General features: G+C 44.0%; 1 protein-coding gene across 1 annotated transcript in view; it reads left to right on the top strand.

The window, feature by feature from the left end:
• The first annotated feature begins 275 nt into the window (after positions 1 to 275).
• The window catches only part of b4galnt4a (beta-1,4-N-acetyl-galactosaminyl transferase 4a), a 421,360-nt gene continuing 405,378 nt past the window's right edge, over positions 276 to 16,257 (top strand). Inside the window, exon 1 of the mRNA XM_035790369.2 lies at positions 276 to 2,408. Coding sequence (XP_035646262.1) covers positions 2,267 to 2,408 — 142 coding nt within the window. The 5' untranslated portion in view covers positions 276 to 2,266. The remainder of the gene's footprint in view (positions 2,409 to 16,257) is intronic.

Raw genomic sequence — 16,257 nt, 5'->3', positions numbered from 1 at the left:
TTTCAAGTGGGTATTTTTGTTCTGACCAAAAGGCGGCACTCAAGCGCGCATCTTGGAGTGTCTATCTCCAAAGCAGCATCACCTGTGAGCGTGGACTGCCTTGCCTTGCCTTGCCTTGGACGGTGTATTTTGACTTTTGGACAGGACACGCTACTTACTTTGGACGCCACATCACGGGGTAGGATTTACATTCAATAGACCTGACCCGATTTAAAACCACATTAAAAAAAATAAGCTGATAGTCGAGCTATGTAGAACTGTTTTCCATGCTAGATAACGGGTCACTACAATATTAACCATTCTCATCATTTGGGAAAAGGCGACGACGTCTAATGGCCAATGTCGTCATCCCACCTCCCACGAGCGCAGGCTCTGGTTGGATACCGGACCTGTCGATCACGGGCTCTCCCAAGTTCGGTTGCCCAGCAGCGTTTCTGATGCCCAATTTTATGGACGAAGAGGAGTAGTCCCAAAAACCAGATCATAGGCAACAGCCGAAGCGTTTAAAAATTGTGGAAGACTAGAAGAGGAGTATATAGATGACATGGGCAAGGGAGAATAGCCTCTGCCTGTGCTTTACTAGAGTATAGCATTTCTTTAATATTATGTATTATTATTTATAATATTATAAATATCTCCATATTCTGCGACACCTTGCATTGAGCAAGGGTTCATTTCGACATGATGCGCCATGTAAGGGCAGAGGAGGACGATGTTATTACGGTGTAATAACGAAGAAGAGCTCACGAATGGAATAACACTGCTAGCCAGTGCATCGCAGATAGCAACATTGTAGCGTTCATCCATACTGCATCTCTCCTGAATGTGGATGTTAATTGTTTCGCGAGAGCTTGCGTTTCGCTTGCACCGGGAACGCTGACCTGTTCGGGAGCATTTCGGTCAAATGCAGCGACTGAGAGAGCAGCAGTACCGACGATTGGGGCACGTGAAGGTGCACATGGACCTCTGAGAGGAATCCCGTGGATCTCGAAACGAACCGGCACATTTAACGTTTCATGTTTAGTCTAGGCCTCCTCCTCTCACCTGGCACCCAGCGCGCTGTTCTGTTCTCAACGCAGGTATTTTGTTGATAGCGTTTTATATTTCTCAACTGGGTCTTTAAATTAGCCAGAATAGGTTATGAGGATGATGCGAGTTGATATCGAATCACTTCGCTGGGGAATATAGGAAAGCGGTCCATCTGATCCATTATCATTAGCCAAATGACTTCTCCAGATTACGGTTTCATCAGTGTTTAACGAATAGGAACGGAACGCGTGGAGTTCAGATATGACAGTTGGTTATTACGGAGTAAGGTGGATCAGGCCATTTCTACAGTGCCACATGATAAACAGAGAGCACACGAGAGCAACCCTATAATGCTACGTACGACGCGCGGGTGTTGATTTGGATAGATCAAACCCTCTAGTCTATTTGGAAATGCGCATGTACAATCTAGAACTGTGACTCGCTCTGTTTAGTGTTTACTATGTCATGGAAACTCACTGCACGCTGTCGTGGGAGCGAAAGTAGTAGGATACTTATTTAGCCGTGAATTGGCTGCCTTTAGAATAGAAACACGTCTATTTGACAATTGTACGTTTTCTGAATGTTTTTCTGTGGAAAGCCGCTCAGCTGTGCCCTCGAATTCGCCTTAATCTGGGGCATGATCCTCGTGTGAGAAATCGTTGAAATAATCAGCGTCGGGGTGTCAACGAGGCTAGAGCGAGTAGGAGATTTGGCTAGATTATCGCTGGACTGCTATTTTGTTCCCTTGGTCGAACACTGACCGAACCGTGGCTTCTGATCTGCCGCCTTTTCCCTGCCCAAACTGCCACCGCAGAGCGCCTGGAATGCGACTTGGGGACCCTTTCTTCGTTTTTTCTAGGAGTTTGTCTCCGTGGACAACGGTTCTCTTGCAGAGTAAGAACGCAAATAATAGCTCATTTACAATTGATACAGTTAGTCTATAGCAATGATATGAAGCGAGCCTGGAGCGCTATTTTACGGTCAAATTTGGAGCATCAGAGAATGCGTTTTTTTCATTTAGAACTCAACTAAATTCACTGTTGGCTTTAGTGTCGGAAAATGGATACACCACAGATGGACTAGGGGACTAACACCTCGATCGCATCCAAGGAGTACCGGTTAGACACGATTACTTCAGTAACCTACTCCTCCAGAACCGCGGACGGTTAGTTCGGTTGACGAGCATCACGCATTCTCCCCATTCTGCAGCCGGTAAACGGATGATGTTTGAGCGAGGATGCTGCGCTTCCCCGTGAAGAAAATTCGGAAGCAGTTCAAACTCCTTCTGCTGCTTGTGCTGCTCACCTTTGCCGTGTGGTTCACCTACCTCCACATCAATCAGGGCAAAGCTATCAAACTCCACTTCAACTACGGCAAAGGTATGATGCATTTAAAACTGCCTTTCATGTGTGAGGTTGTGTTTTTGAGTGAAGTGGTAAGTGAAGTCATGTTTCACAGGGTTTGGCTTTTATGAACTTTGTCCAATGTGAATTGGAAATATGCATTTTTGATTTATAGACAATATGCAGTGCTGCTGGTGTTGTGACTTCTGTGGTTGTTTTCCCCTAATATCCTGGTTGCTTGTTTGTTTGTCACTTAGTGTTGAAGAAGTATCATTTTGCAGGAGTAGAAATAGTAGCGAAAACAACATCTCCTCAATAATGACCAATACACAGTCAAATCACAAGAGATAATTCAACTCGTATATAGGGTCAAATGTAACATTATTTGGGGGTTTATATGGTCCCACCCCCATTTTGTGTTAACACTACTCTGGTCACGGCATGGATATTTTGGGAGTTAAAACTACACTAGGCCTAAATGGAGTAAATATCAAACTGACAGAGTTGCTTAATTTAATACACTGACCTGCCATTTTATTATTTCCAGTGTTGCTTTTAATCAACTTCCTTGCCATTTTACACTTTTCTGTGTTGTTCTGAATGAACAATCAACTCCAGCAGAGTTCACTTCTCTTTCAATTGACTTCCTTTGAGTTAATAGGGTGTAAAGTCTTATTTGAATATTTCTTAAATGTTTTACATTGTGGTTGTTTGCAATGTGATATCCAATGTCTATTAGATCCGACTTGCAGGAAAACATGCAGCACTTTTATACAGCCCACAACGTGCAATTAGAATTCCTGTCAGAGTAGGGAAGAAATACAGCACATGGAGACCACCTACACCAGTGGCGGGTTTAGGTATAGGCGACATGGGCAGACGCCCAGGGCGGCATCTTGCCAGGGCTGGCACGGGGCGCCCTCACAAAAAAACAATCAGGATGGTGACATTTGCACGATCGGTTTTCCATAGCTTTATTTGCACGTCACGTCAATGATATTATGTCACTGTGTGGGACTATGGGTCAATTAACGTCATCGGAGTGGGCGCCCTGATTCTAGTCTGCGAGCGAGGCAGGCTACCGCCTGGGAAGGTCTCCCACTCAGAAGTACGAGATGGGAAGGGGGGCGGGGGGGGTAGGTTGATCTCAGGTCTCCTCACTCAAATCAGTCACACTACGAAATGCCAAGGGAGCCCAGGGAGCCATACAAGCTAGAACCACCACCGACCTATACCATGTAGGTCGGTGGTTTGTAGCGTAGCGTAGCCTAGTGGTTAGAGTGTTGGACTAGTAACCGGAAGGTTGCGAGTTCAAACCCCCGAGCTGACAAGGTACAAATCTGTTGTTCTGCCCCTGAACAGGCAGTTAACCCACTGTTCCCAGGCTGTCATTGAAAATAAGAATATGTTCTTAACTGACTTGCCTGGTTAAATAAAGGTAAAAAAAAAATGTAAACTGGAACAACTATCTTTACTAATGGTTGCTATAAATCCAACCACTTACAGATTGGATTACTTTCTTATCTTTGTGTAGCATCAATGGACATGCGAAAACCCAGATATTGAAACCAACAATAAAAAACATTCAACCTGCAGCATGCTGGGATATACAGTTTTTACAATGAGGCCCCTCCCAGCCTCACTGAATACAAAGTATTCCGGATGGAGTGAAAAATACTCCGTCCCAATCAACTCCAGTTATCAACACTAACTCCATGGAGCGTATCACTCTCTTGAGGGTTAAGATAACTCCCAGTAGAGTCAATTTAACCCTAACACTGTGATTTGAACTATCATTGATTTACTGTGTACCTTTCCTCTCTCTCCAACCTCACCTATGGGCCTTGGTCAAAAGTAGTGCACTAAATAGGGGAATATAGTGCCATTTGGGACGCAACATGGCTGCGTAGCGAGGCCAAGCCAAAGTGCAATGTGCTGCAGCCAGGTCGAAATAAGAGGCTGTCGTCTCATTAATAATGAACAGGCGGATCATGGAAGCGGCTACAGAGGTCATGACATGCCAATCACATGGGAAAATGTGGGAAAAACACCACCCACTCTTTTTCAGTCACCCAACTATAAATCTAAATCCAATGACAGGGTTCAAATTGTTGTTGATTTCAGGTTGAGTTCACGTTAGTTGGCAACTCGATCTAATGTAAATCAAAAGGACATGTTGAACTCACATCTGTACCCAGTGGAAACGGCTGGGTTCTTAAAAGGCTTGCCACAGCTGTGTACGTTGCTTTTGGTGGCTTGACGTGTTCCTTGTGAATGATGTAAAGTGACACCTTGTGATTATTGAGTCCTTGACATGTGTGTAACCCCCGTATTGGTATAGGCTAAGTGCAGTGGAGACCCTTTCCTTCTGATGTTCTCTGGCTGAGCGAGGGTTTTTCCCTGCGCTAGAGCCTACTGATAATGACAGGGCTGCGCGCGTGTGTGTGTGTGTGTGTGTGTGTGTGTGTGTGTATGTCGCGTGTGTTTGAAAGGTGTTGCCCCAGCTTGTTGCTGCCTTACTGAAAGTGAGTGGGCTTTAGTTAAATGACAGGGGTTGGAGGGGCTTAAATTGTTCAAACAGATGTTGCATTATTGCTATACTTACAGTGCCATATTCACAACACTTGACTTTTTTCAAATGTTGTTGTGTTACAGCCTGAATTTAGATTTTGTGTCACTGGGTTACACACAATACCCGATAATGTCAAAGTGGAATTATGTTTTTAGAAACAACAAAAAAATGTAAATGTGAAATGTCTTCAGTCTAAGTATTCAACCCCTTTGTTTTGGCAAGCTTAAACAAGTCGGGGCAAAAAATGTGCTTAACAAGTCACATAATAGGTTGAATGGACTCACTCTGTGAGAAATAATAGTGTTTAACATGATTTTTGAATTACTACTTAATCTCTGTACAACACACGTACAATTATCTTTAAGTTCCCTCAGTGGAGCAGGGAATTTTAAACACAGATACAACCACAAAGACCAGGGAAGTTTTCCAATGCCTCGCAACGAAAGGCACCTATTGGTAGATGGGTAAAAAAAAGCAGACACTGAATATCCTTTTGATCATGTTGTAATTATCAATACAGCCAGTCACTACAAGGATATAGGCGTCCATCCTAACTTAGTTGCCAGAGAGGGAAAAAAACGCTCAGGGATTTCACCATGACGCCAATGGTGACTTTAAAACAGCTACAGAGTTTAATGGCTGTGATAGGAGAAAACTGAGGATCAGGGCCTAAAATGAACACCTGCCACCCACCAAATGCGGGTAGATTTTGGCAATGGCGGGTAAGAATGTCTAACTCACCAGCCACGTTGGCGGGTGGTCACACACAGGGCTCTACAACGCAAGCATTTCTTACAAATAGTCAAAAGTCAAGTGTGAGCCATGTGTGAGTAGTGATTTATAGCAAGATAAATGCTGCAGTAGATGTTTTCAAATGATTTCTACCGTTTTGCTTCATATCTGGTGATGCACAAAGAAATAGGACTGCTACTGTTATAGCTATCCCACCTCGCGCAGCAACACTGCCTGCTGGGGGACTTTGTTCACTGTGAATGAAATGTTGAAAGATTTGTTTTTGGAAGCAATGCGCACAGGCATAAAAGTTGGTCTAACTACTGAAGTGAGATATTATCCTCATGTTTCTTGGATATTTACATTATTTTGCTCAAAAGTTAGGTTGTTTTTAAATGTTTGAATTCGTTTTCACTGCTAGCGAAGAGAATAGATGTCGTCGCCCTCTACTAGTGAGATTCTCACAGACACCTGTGAAGACTGGAATGGCCACGTTACCAAGGTAACCTTAAAGAGGCAGCTGAACATTTGTCTCTGTGATATTTTGGTTTAATGACTCAGGTCTAAAAATACATAAATAATACATTCCTTGTATTAGAAACATTACTTAACATGCATTTTTGTGTTTTTTTGTGTAGTTAATGCAGCAAAAAATATTTTGGCAGGTAAAAAAAATATGAGTGTCTGGTAGATTTTAAAAAATGTATCTATCTACATGTCACAGTGGCTGGTAGACAAAGTTAGTTTTAGGCCCTGTTGAGGCTGGATCAACAACATTGTAGTTACTCCACAATAATAACATAACAGACAGAGTGAAAAGAAAGAAGCCTGTACAAAATAAAATATTCCAAAACATGCATCCTCTTTGCAATAAGGCACTAAAGCAAAACTGCAAAAAAAATGGCCAAAGAAATGAATGTCTTGAATTCAAAAGTGAGTACAAAAGAGAGTACCACTCTTCATGTTTTCAAGCATGGTGGTGGTTGCGCCATGTTATGGGTATGTGTGTCATTGTCAAGGACTAGGGAATAGAGTTAAGCACAGGCAACATCCTGGAGGAAAACCTGGTTCAGTCTGCTTTTCCTACAGAAAAAAAATCACCTTTCAGCAGGACAATAACATAAAATATAGGGCCAAATATACACTGGAATTGCTTACCAAGACGACATTGAATGTTCCTGAGTGGCTTAGTTAAAAATGTGATTTAAATCGACTTGAAAATCTATGGCAAGACTTGAAGATTGCTCTCTAGCAATGATCAATAACCAGCTTGAAGAATTTTCTAAGAATAATATGCAAATATTGTACAATCCAGGTGTGCCAAGCTCTTAGAGACTTACCCAGAAAGACTCACAGGTGTAATCATTGCCAAAGGTGATTCTAACATGTATGGACTCAGGCGGGTGAACATTTTTTCTTCCAATTTGACATGACAGAGTATTTTAGCACGTTGACAGATGAGATGTGAATACTTTCTGAAAGCACTGTACATTAGTGTGTCTGAAACACACACACACACACACACACACACACACGCACACACGCACGCACGCACGCACGCACGCACGCACGCACGCACGCACACACACACACACACACACACACACACACACACACACACACACACACACACACACACACACACACACACACACACACACACAGGTGTCTCTTGCACACACACTGAAAGTCGTTCAACAGGTCAGCAGTCCACTTCACCCAGACAAATGGACAACATTTCTTTCATAGTCCAAGGCTTTATTAGTGTAATAATCACAAATATGCAAAACAAGGACTCTAAAAAGGGTTTTAATATTCTTGGATGGAAATGATGGGTTGTGCTTTTTGAGTTTGTTTGTCATTTTTTCTCTCTCCGTGCTTGTGTTAAGTCCATTATTAACCTGGGACAATTCTAGCTGTCTAGGAAAGCACACGTTGAGGTAAACCCCCATTTCTGCTTGTGCCTTAGATTTATTTTGGCTAAACAAATCAAATTGACTCATACAGTGCCCCCTACCCAGCTACGCCAAACAACTGTTACCAAGTCAACTTCAAATTGAAAAAGATACATTTCTAACGTAATTATCCAGGGTGGTCAGGTTTCTTCTCATTATCCTACATTAAATACGGAATTGGGATTACTTTTTTTTTTCATTTTGTATTTAACCTTTATTTACGGATAGAATAAGGCAATTCCAGCATTACGGATGTGACATTAGTGCACAAAATCACAAACTATGCTGACCAAAAATATAAACGCAACATGCAACAAAATGCAAAAATGTCAACGATTTTACTGAGTTACAGTTTTATATAAGGAAATCAGTCAATTGAAATGAATAAATTAGGCCCTAATCTATGGATTTCACATGACTGGACAGGGGCGCAGCAATAGGTGGGCCTCGGAGGACATAGGCCTACCCACTTGAGAGCCAGGTCCAACCAACCAATCAATCAGAATGAGTTTTCCCCCACAAAAAGGCTTTATTACAGACAGAAATACACCTCAGCTTTTTTGGGAAACTGAACTTACTCGTGAAACTCTGTAAGTTTTTGAGTCTTAAGGTAAAACATGGATAGCCATTTAGAAGGAAAAGCTTGGCTCAAAACAAAAACGATAATTTTGGAAAGACTGTCATTTTCATTATTACTTTAGAGAGGAAAAATGACCGTTATGGATGTTACTCCCTCCATTATGGATGTCTAAAACACAGAAACAAATCTTTTCATCATTCGATCTAAACAACACTACTGCCATGTTTGAGAAATGCATTTCTGCGTATATTGTCTATGATATCACATGCTTTTCAAGATATTGACAATTGCTTCTCTAAAAGTCTAAAGAATACGTCTCAGAACAAGCACACAAAATGTGGTGAAATTACATACTTCTGAAGCTAAGTTGGTTGCGTTTACACAGGCAGCATCAGTTATGATATGTTTTCCACTAATTGGTATTTTGACCAATCAGATCAGCTCTGAAAAAGATCTAATGTGAAAAGATCTGATCTGATTGGTCAAAACACAAATTAATGGAAAAATATCAGAATTGGGCTGCCTGTGTAAACACAGCTCATATGAACCATCACATTCACAACTGTTATGGATGTCACAAATATCACAACACTGAAAAGGGATATTGACAATGTAAAAAGAGAAACCAATTATAGACTATATTAAACCTTGATGAAATCAAATGTTATTTGTCAGATGCACCAAATATGACCTTACAATGAAATGCTTACTTACAAGCCCTTAACCAACAATGCAGTTTGAAGAAAGATAAGTGTTAAGTAAAAAATAAAAACAACAAATAGTTAAAGAGCAGCAGTAAAATAACAGCAGCGAGGCTATATACAGGGTGTACCGGTACTGAGTCAATGTGCGGGGGCACAGGTTAGAAAAGTTACCTCTCCAAGTGTAATGCATGTTTTACAAAAATGTTTCCTAAAATACTGTACGTACGTAATGGATTTTACATTGCTACTCCCCTGAAAGACACTACCCAAGCCCCCCCCCCCGGCCTGAGCTTTCGCTACCTCCACGAGATCATTGGGAATTCCATTAAGTCCTGAAGTGACCCAGCTACTCACCAAAACTACATCACTCCAGGTCCCCCTGGCTGAAACCTACGTTGTATTTACCAGAGAGTTGGGAGCGCCACTCCCCCCCGAGGTGGCCCAGCTGCTCTCCTGACCGACATCCATCTAGGCCCACCCAGGCAAGCCCCCAGAGCAGCCTAGCTCACCAGCAGATCATCACAATTCCGCAGTGCACAGTCCACAATACCAAGGTCTGCACCCTCTTCATCCAGAGCCTCGACTAGCCATAGATAAGGAGGCTTCTGCTTCAGTTGTGGAGCTACAGCCAGCTGCTGACACGGGGCCTGTTCTGGCTGCCGTTGTTCTGGCTGGCTGCCGTTGTTCTGGCTGCCATCCTCTATTCCCTGTGACGATCCCCTATCGGCCGAGGCAGATGCTCGTCTGCCCGAGGTTTGACTGTCTGCTACCCTGGAACCTTAAGCCACGTCTCCACCCCTGCCAGCTTCTGGCACAGACTCCTGCTCCCCCGGTAGGCTCCATGTTTCCGGATATACCAGACCCTTAGTCTCTGGCCCTAGTTGCAGGCTCACACTTCTGGCGTAGGCCCTTGGACTGCTGTCTTAGTACTAGGACCTCAGTCCAGAGTCCCCTGCACTAGCAGCCTCTAAGTATCCTACCCAGCTTGGCCCTACATTCATTTGCAGGTCTGCAGTCTCCTGCCCTTCTCAGATCACAGCGCCTGCCTTAGTTGGTAGGCAGTTGCCTAGTCTGCCAGGTTTAGAGCCTCCTGCCCTACTAGGCCCTAAGTTAGCTGCCCCATTTGCGGGTCTGCAGTCTCCTGCCCTGCTCAGATCGCAGTCCCCTGCCTTAGTTGGTAGGCAGTTGCCTAACCCGCCAGACTTAGATCCCCCTGCCCCGCTAGGCCACAAGATACCTATGCTAGGCTCTCAGTCCTTAGCCCTCTTCGGCTCTCAGTCCCTAGCACTAGGTCTGCTGTCTCCAGCACTAGTCGGCCCTCTGTCCCTTCCCCAGGTGGGTAATCAGGCTCCTGCCTGGCTGGGCTCAGAGTTATCTTTCCTCTAGTAGGCCCAAAGCTCTATTGCTCTCCTAGCCCTTAATTGTTTTCCCTGTCAGTTCCAGCACCATTTTCCCTGTCAGCTCCAGAGTCAGTTTCCCTGTCAGGTCCAGAGTCAGTTTCATTTTTCCTGTCAGGTCCAGAGTCAGTTTCCCTCTCAGGCCCAGAGTCAGTATCCCTGTAAGTTCCAGAGTCAGTTTCCCTCTCAGGCCCAGAGTCAGTATCCCTGTAAGTTCCAGAGTCAGTATCCCTGTAAGTTCCAGAGTCAGTTTCCCTGCCAGGCACAGAGTCATTCTCTCTATCAGGTTCAGAATCGTTCTCACTGTCAGGCCCAATGTTACCAGCACCAGACTCCCAGCCTTCAAGCGTCCTAGGTGCACTGTCCCCAGAACTCGTCGACCTTCAGTCTCCTGCTCTGCCAGGCTTTAGGTTCTGTGCCCCACTAGGTCTGTGATCTCTGCCCTCAGTTGGTCCACAGCCACCCCTCCTAGTGCTACAAGCTAAACCTCCTGCACTAGTTCCTGGCCCTGGGTTTCCTGTCCTGTTCAGCCCTGAGTTGTCTGTCTTTCTAGGTCTGCAGTCCTTGCTGCCAGTTCACAATCCCCAGTTTCAGCCAGTGCCCAGCCGCCTGTCCTAAACTCCCAAGTTCCCTTCTCAGGTAGGTTCTCAGTCTCCTCTAACACCTGGCCTGCAGTCTTCGGTCATAGTTTTAGGTTGTATGTTTCCTGCCCTGCTAGGCCCTCAGCCCACTGACCTGGGGGACCCACTGTTCTCTGACCCAGGGGGCCTGCTGTCTCCAGTTCTAGGGTGCAGCCCACCTCCCGCAATGGAAGACCCTCCAGCCCTTGCACCTGGGGAATCACCTGACCTCGTCTCTGGGGACCAGTTGGCCCCTGCTTTTGAATCCCTGATGAGCCTCATCCAGGTGTCCCCACTTGCTCCAACATGGGAGCCATCGCCGTCAGTAGTGGTGAGAGAGTCACCAACCCCAGCAGAAGCCAGCGAGCTGTCAACAACAGCTGTGGCAGGCTTGCCACATTCCTCTGCCGTATGATCCTCTGCCACACCTTAGCGTTCTATGGCGCAGCCCAGAACTGTCCCTCCCTCATGGGGTGGCCCCTAAGCCCCTTACATGCACTGGAGCCGGCATCCTACCCTATGGTCCTCTAAGAAACACCCGCAACCAGCTACCCTTCTACGGCCAGATGCCCACAAGGACCCCAGCTAGTCTGGTCCCTTCACTGCTCTGCCCCTCTGTCCTGCCAGATAGGACTAGGCTCATCCAGGACTAACCTCCCTATTGTGGCCTTTCAGGATGTGTGGATTTCCAACAGAAAATCCAGGGGCAGCTGTAAAAAAAAGTCTGACCCTCTCAATCTGATTGGCCTTTAGGTCTGTCGATCACCTGCCTATTCCAACCAATCAGGACGCTTGGAGACACTCCAGGGCCCTGACACCTCACGTTAGTGAGTGTTTACACGCTGTCGCAAGAAGAAGGAAGTGCACTAACTAGCGTAGAGGACGGGGAAGGATCAAGGCAGAAGTGGATGCCAAGTCTGAATCGAGTAAAGTTGAATATGATGAATGGAAAACTATAGTGTCCAAGAATAAAACAAAAAAGGAAATTGCCAAAAATTGTGATGGATGGTGAGTGTAGGTCAGATAAGGATTTGTTTCCTGTTGGGATTAGTTTTTTGAATAAGGACATTTATCTGAGAAACCCATTTGAGGTCTCGAAGGAGGTGAAGTATGTGTAGGGAAAAGTGGAATCAATCAGATTGACCAGGAGTGGGCTTGTTCTGGTTAATTGTGTTTCTAAAGAGCAAAAGAAGGAGGCTTTGGGAATCACAAGATTTCAAAATTCTGAAGTATAATACTTTGAACTGCAAAGTAGAGCACGGGGGTGTCGATAATGGTAGATATTGAATACTTCAAGAGAATCCAACCTGAACTGCCTGGTGAATGGAGAAAAGGAGGAAAGTCAGCCAGTTCTTTTGTTTTTTTGATAAAGATCACATCCCTACGCATGTAAAGTTAGGTTATGTAAAGTATGCAGTAAGTGCATTTGTCCACAGGCCACTACAATGCAATAACTGTAAAGGATGTTGCAAATGTTTGCAGACAGTATGAGTATATTGAAGATCGAATTGAAGAATGTCTGTGTTGCAACTGTGGTGGGGATCATAATTGAGAACACAAGTGACGCTCGTGTTGATGATATGGTAGTGGATACACCCCAGCCATTAGTAAATATTTGTCAACCAAGAAAACCAGACACGCTTTGTGTGAAAAAGGTGGATTTTGTGGTGTTTATTGCAACGGTTATTAAGTGTCCAAAAAAAGAAAAATCGCATTGTGATTTTAACAGAAGCAGCGTGAATTGTGCTAGTGTTTTTTGGTAGTTAGTATGAATTTGTTCATCCACAACATATTTAGTTTTTGGGAATGTTTGACTATCCACTACACTAAGTGGCGGAAATACACTTTGAGTGTAGTCTTCCAGTAAACCTCAAAGAAGAAGAAGACAGACTGTTCACATAAGGACCTTGTCTTTCATATCAGTGAGAAATCACAAAAAACAAAAGGTTAAATTGATACATACCTTTTAGCGGGTTGGGGTTCACACACAGCCATATTTCAATGTTACAGCACTTGTTTACGTGCTAATTAGCTATCTGCATCCAAACACCTGTGTGGAAACGGAAGACAGATTGTCACTGAAAAATACTGTCGGCTGCAACTGTGTTAAAACCGGTTAAAACAGGTGACAGGAAGTGTGTATTTTGAATTTGTTAAATTACTTTGATGTGATATGAAAGTAAGAGGGATTTACGTTTCTAGAACTTGTAACGATTGTCTTCCTCTTCTGATGAGGAATAAGAAGGATCGGACCAAAATGCAGCATGGTACGTGTCCATGATAACTTTAATAACTCGGAACACGAGAAAAAAAACAAAAGAACAAAGTGCAGGAAAGAAATGAAAATCGAAACAGTCCCCGTATGGTGCAAACACAGAAATGGAAAACAACTACCCACAAATCATAGTGGGAAAACAGGCTGCCTAAGTATGGTTCTCAATCAGAGACAACGATAAACAGCTGCCTCTGATTGGGAACCATACCAGGCCAAACACAGAAATACAAAAACGTAGAACAACACATAGAATGCCCACCCCAACTCACGCCCTGACCAAACTAAAATAGGGACATAAAAAAGGAACTAAGGTCAGGACGTGACAGAACTGTACCGCAATTGAAAAACTATTTGAAATATATTCAGGAAAAAAAGAAACGTCCTTTTTTCAGAACCCTGTCAAAGATAATTCGTAAAAATCTAAATAATTTCACAGATCTTCATTGTAAAGGGTTTAAACACAAAGAGGCCTTTCTACTGTTTCTGAAAAACACCAAAAGAAAGATGCCCAGGGTCCCTGCTCATCTGTGTGAACATGCCTTAGGCATGCTGCAAGGAGGCATGAGGACTACAGATGTGGCCAGTTAAATAAATTGCCATGTCCGTCCTGTGGGACACCTAAGGCAGCGCTACAGGGAGACAGGATGGACAGCTGATCGTCCTCAGTGGCAGACCACGTGTAACAACACCTACACAGGATCGGTACATCCGAACATCCCACCTGTGGGACAAGTACAGGATGGCATCAACAACTGCCCGGGTTACACTAGGAATGCACAATCCCTCCAGTGCTCAGGCTGTCCGCAATAGGCTGAGAGAGGCTGGACTGAGGGCTTGTAGGCCTGTTGAAAGGCAGGTCCTCAACAGACATCACCGGCAACAACGTCACCTATGGGCACAAACCCACCGTTGCTGGACCAGACAGGACTGGCAAAAAGTGCTCTTCACTGACGAGTCGCGGTTTGTGTCACCAGGGGTGATGGTCGGATTCGCGATTATCATCGAAGGAATGAGTGTTCCACCGAGGCCTGTACTCTGGAGCGGGATCGAGGTGGAGGGTCCGTCATGGTCTGGGGCGGTATGTCACAGCATCATCGGACTGAGCTTGTTGTCATTGCAGGCAATCTCAACGCTGTGCGTTACAGGGACGACATCCTCCTCCCTCATGTGGTACCCTTCCCGCAGGCTCATCCTGACATGACCCTCCAGCATGACAATGCCACCAGCCATATTGCTTGCTCTGTGTGTGATTTCCTGCAAGACAGAAATGTCAGTGTTCTGCCATGGTCCAGCGAAGAGACCAGATCTCAATCCCATTGGGCACATCTGGGACCTGTTGGATCGTAGGGTGAGGGCTAGGGCCGTTCCCCCCCAGAAATGTCTGGAAACTTGCAGGTGCCTTGGTGGAAGAGTGGGGTAACACAGCAAGAACTGGAAAATCTGGTGCAGTCCATGATGAGGAGATGCTCTGCAGTACAAATAATAACAGGAGCTGGCTAAAATAATGTAATAGCCTACATAGATTAAAAAAAGGGGACATCCGTTCACTGTTTTCTTGCTGCTCAGCTTGATCATTTGATGGACCCTCGGTGATTTAAGATTTATTTCAAAGCGGTCTCACGAGCCAAAACCCTTTATCAATAGACTTGATTACTTGCCGAATACATTGGGTATGACAAAAAAAAAACTGCCTTCATTGAGAGGCTATGCTTCGTTTTTAATCCAATTAAACAAAATGAGGGAAAAAAACATTAGTTTATGTGTCTAAAGGTTTTACGGTCACAAAAAGCACATCTTTCTTGTGCCACGTGCGTGTGGCTGCTGTGCGGCACATCTGGATAGGCTGCGCTTCCGCTGTCAAACCATAACCAACCGCAAGCGAACTCATTTGTGATTATTGTGTCGAGACAGGTAAATGACCAATACTGGCACTAGGGTTTGAAAATAGAAACGCGTTAAAAAGGTCAAATTTGCAAACGATCCTGCGTTTGACAATTGCGCTGGCTTTAACGCCAGCCGAAAATAGAGCCCATTGATCGTTTCACTCGATCAAAATAATAAGTGGAGTAAATGCTTGCATTCCTATCACAATTTTCATCACGTCTTCAAGCATTTGATGTAGTATGAGCCAGGGTTGTCACGGTACCAGTATCCCGATACTACAATGCTGATACTTTCCCATGGCAAAAAGAAAAACAAGAAGCAGACTCCACTGTATAGTCCTGTAGAAACCTGCATGTATAATAGTGTGTGCTTTTGCTTAAAAAAAACTAAAACAAATGTGACAACAAAAGGTTTGTTTGTTTCCAACAAGTTTGCCTCATGGTTTGTTTCCTTGCCATAATATCGATAGTATTGTGACAACCCTAGTATAATGGATAAGTCACCGCAATTCACCATTAATTGTAATGCGATCTTATCGTTTCTCAGAGCTACAGTATATGTGAGTAGTTCCTTATTTAGCCTGGATCATGATCACACGGAGAGTGTATACTGCACACACTGATGTTATCTCCTAGCATGTTTTGCACAGATCAGTCCCCGTGTGCTGCTGTGTATGGTTTACTACTCGCCTACGTATTATGGCATTCGAAAAGTATTCAGACCCCTTGACTTTTTCCACATCCCATACGTAGAATGTATGCACACATGACTGTAAGTCGCTTTGGATAAAAGCGTCTGCTAAATGGCATATATTATTATTATTATTATTATTATTATGTTAAAGCCTTATTTCTAAAATGGATTAAATAAATAGGAATCCTCATCAATCTACACACAATACCCCATAATGACAATACAAAAACAGGTATTTAGAAATGTTTACAAATGCATTAAAAATAAAAACAGAAGTACCTTATTTACATAAGTATTCAGACCCTTTGCTATGGGACTCGAAATTGAGCTCAGGTACATCCTATTTCCATTGATCGTCCTTGAGATGTTTCTACAACTTGATTGGAGTGGACCTGTGGTAAATTCAATTGACTGGACATGATTTGGAAAGGCACGTGTCTATATAAGGTCCCTCAGTTGACAGTGCATGTCAT

Source organism: Oncorhynchus keta, chromosome 17 (genome assembly GCF_023373465.1).
Source record: "Oncorhynchus keta strain PuntledgeMale-10-30-2019 chromosome 17, Oket_V2, whole genome shotgun sequence".
NCBI lineage: Eukaryota > Metazoa > Chordata > Actinopteri > Salmoniformes > Salmonidae > Oncorhynchus > Oncorhynchus keta.
The sequence above is the reverse complement of the archived record's forward strand: the minus strand, read 5'-3'. Positions and strand labels throughout refer to the sequence as shown.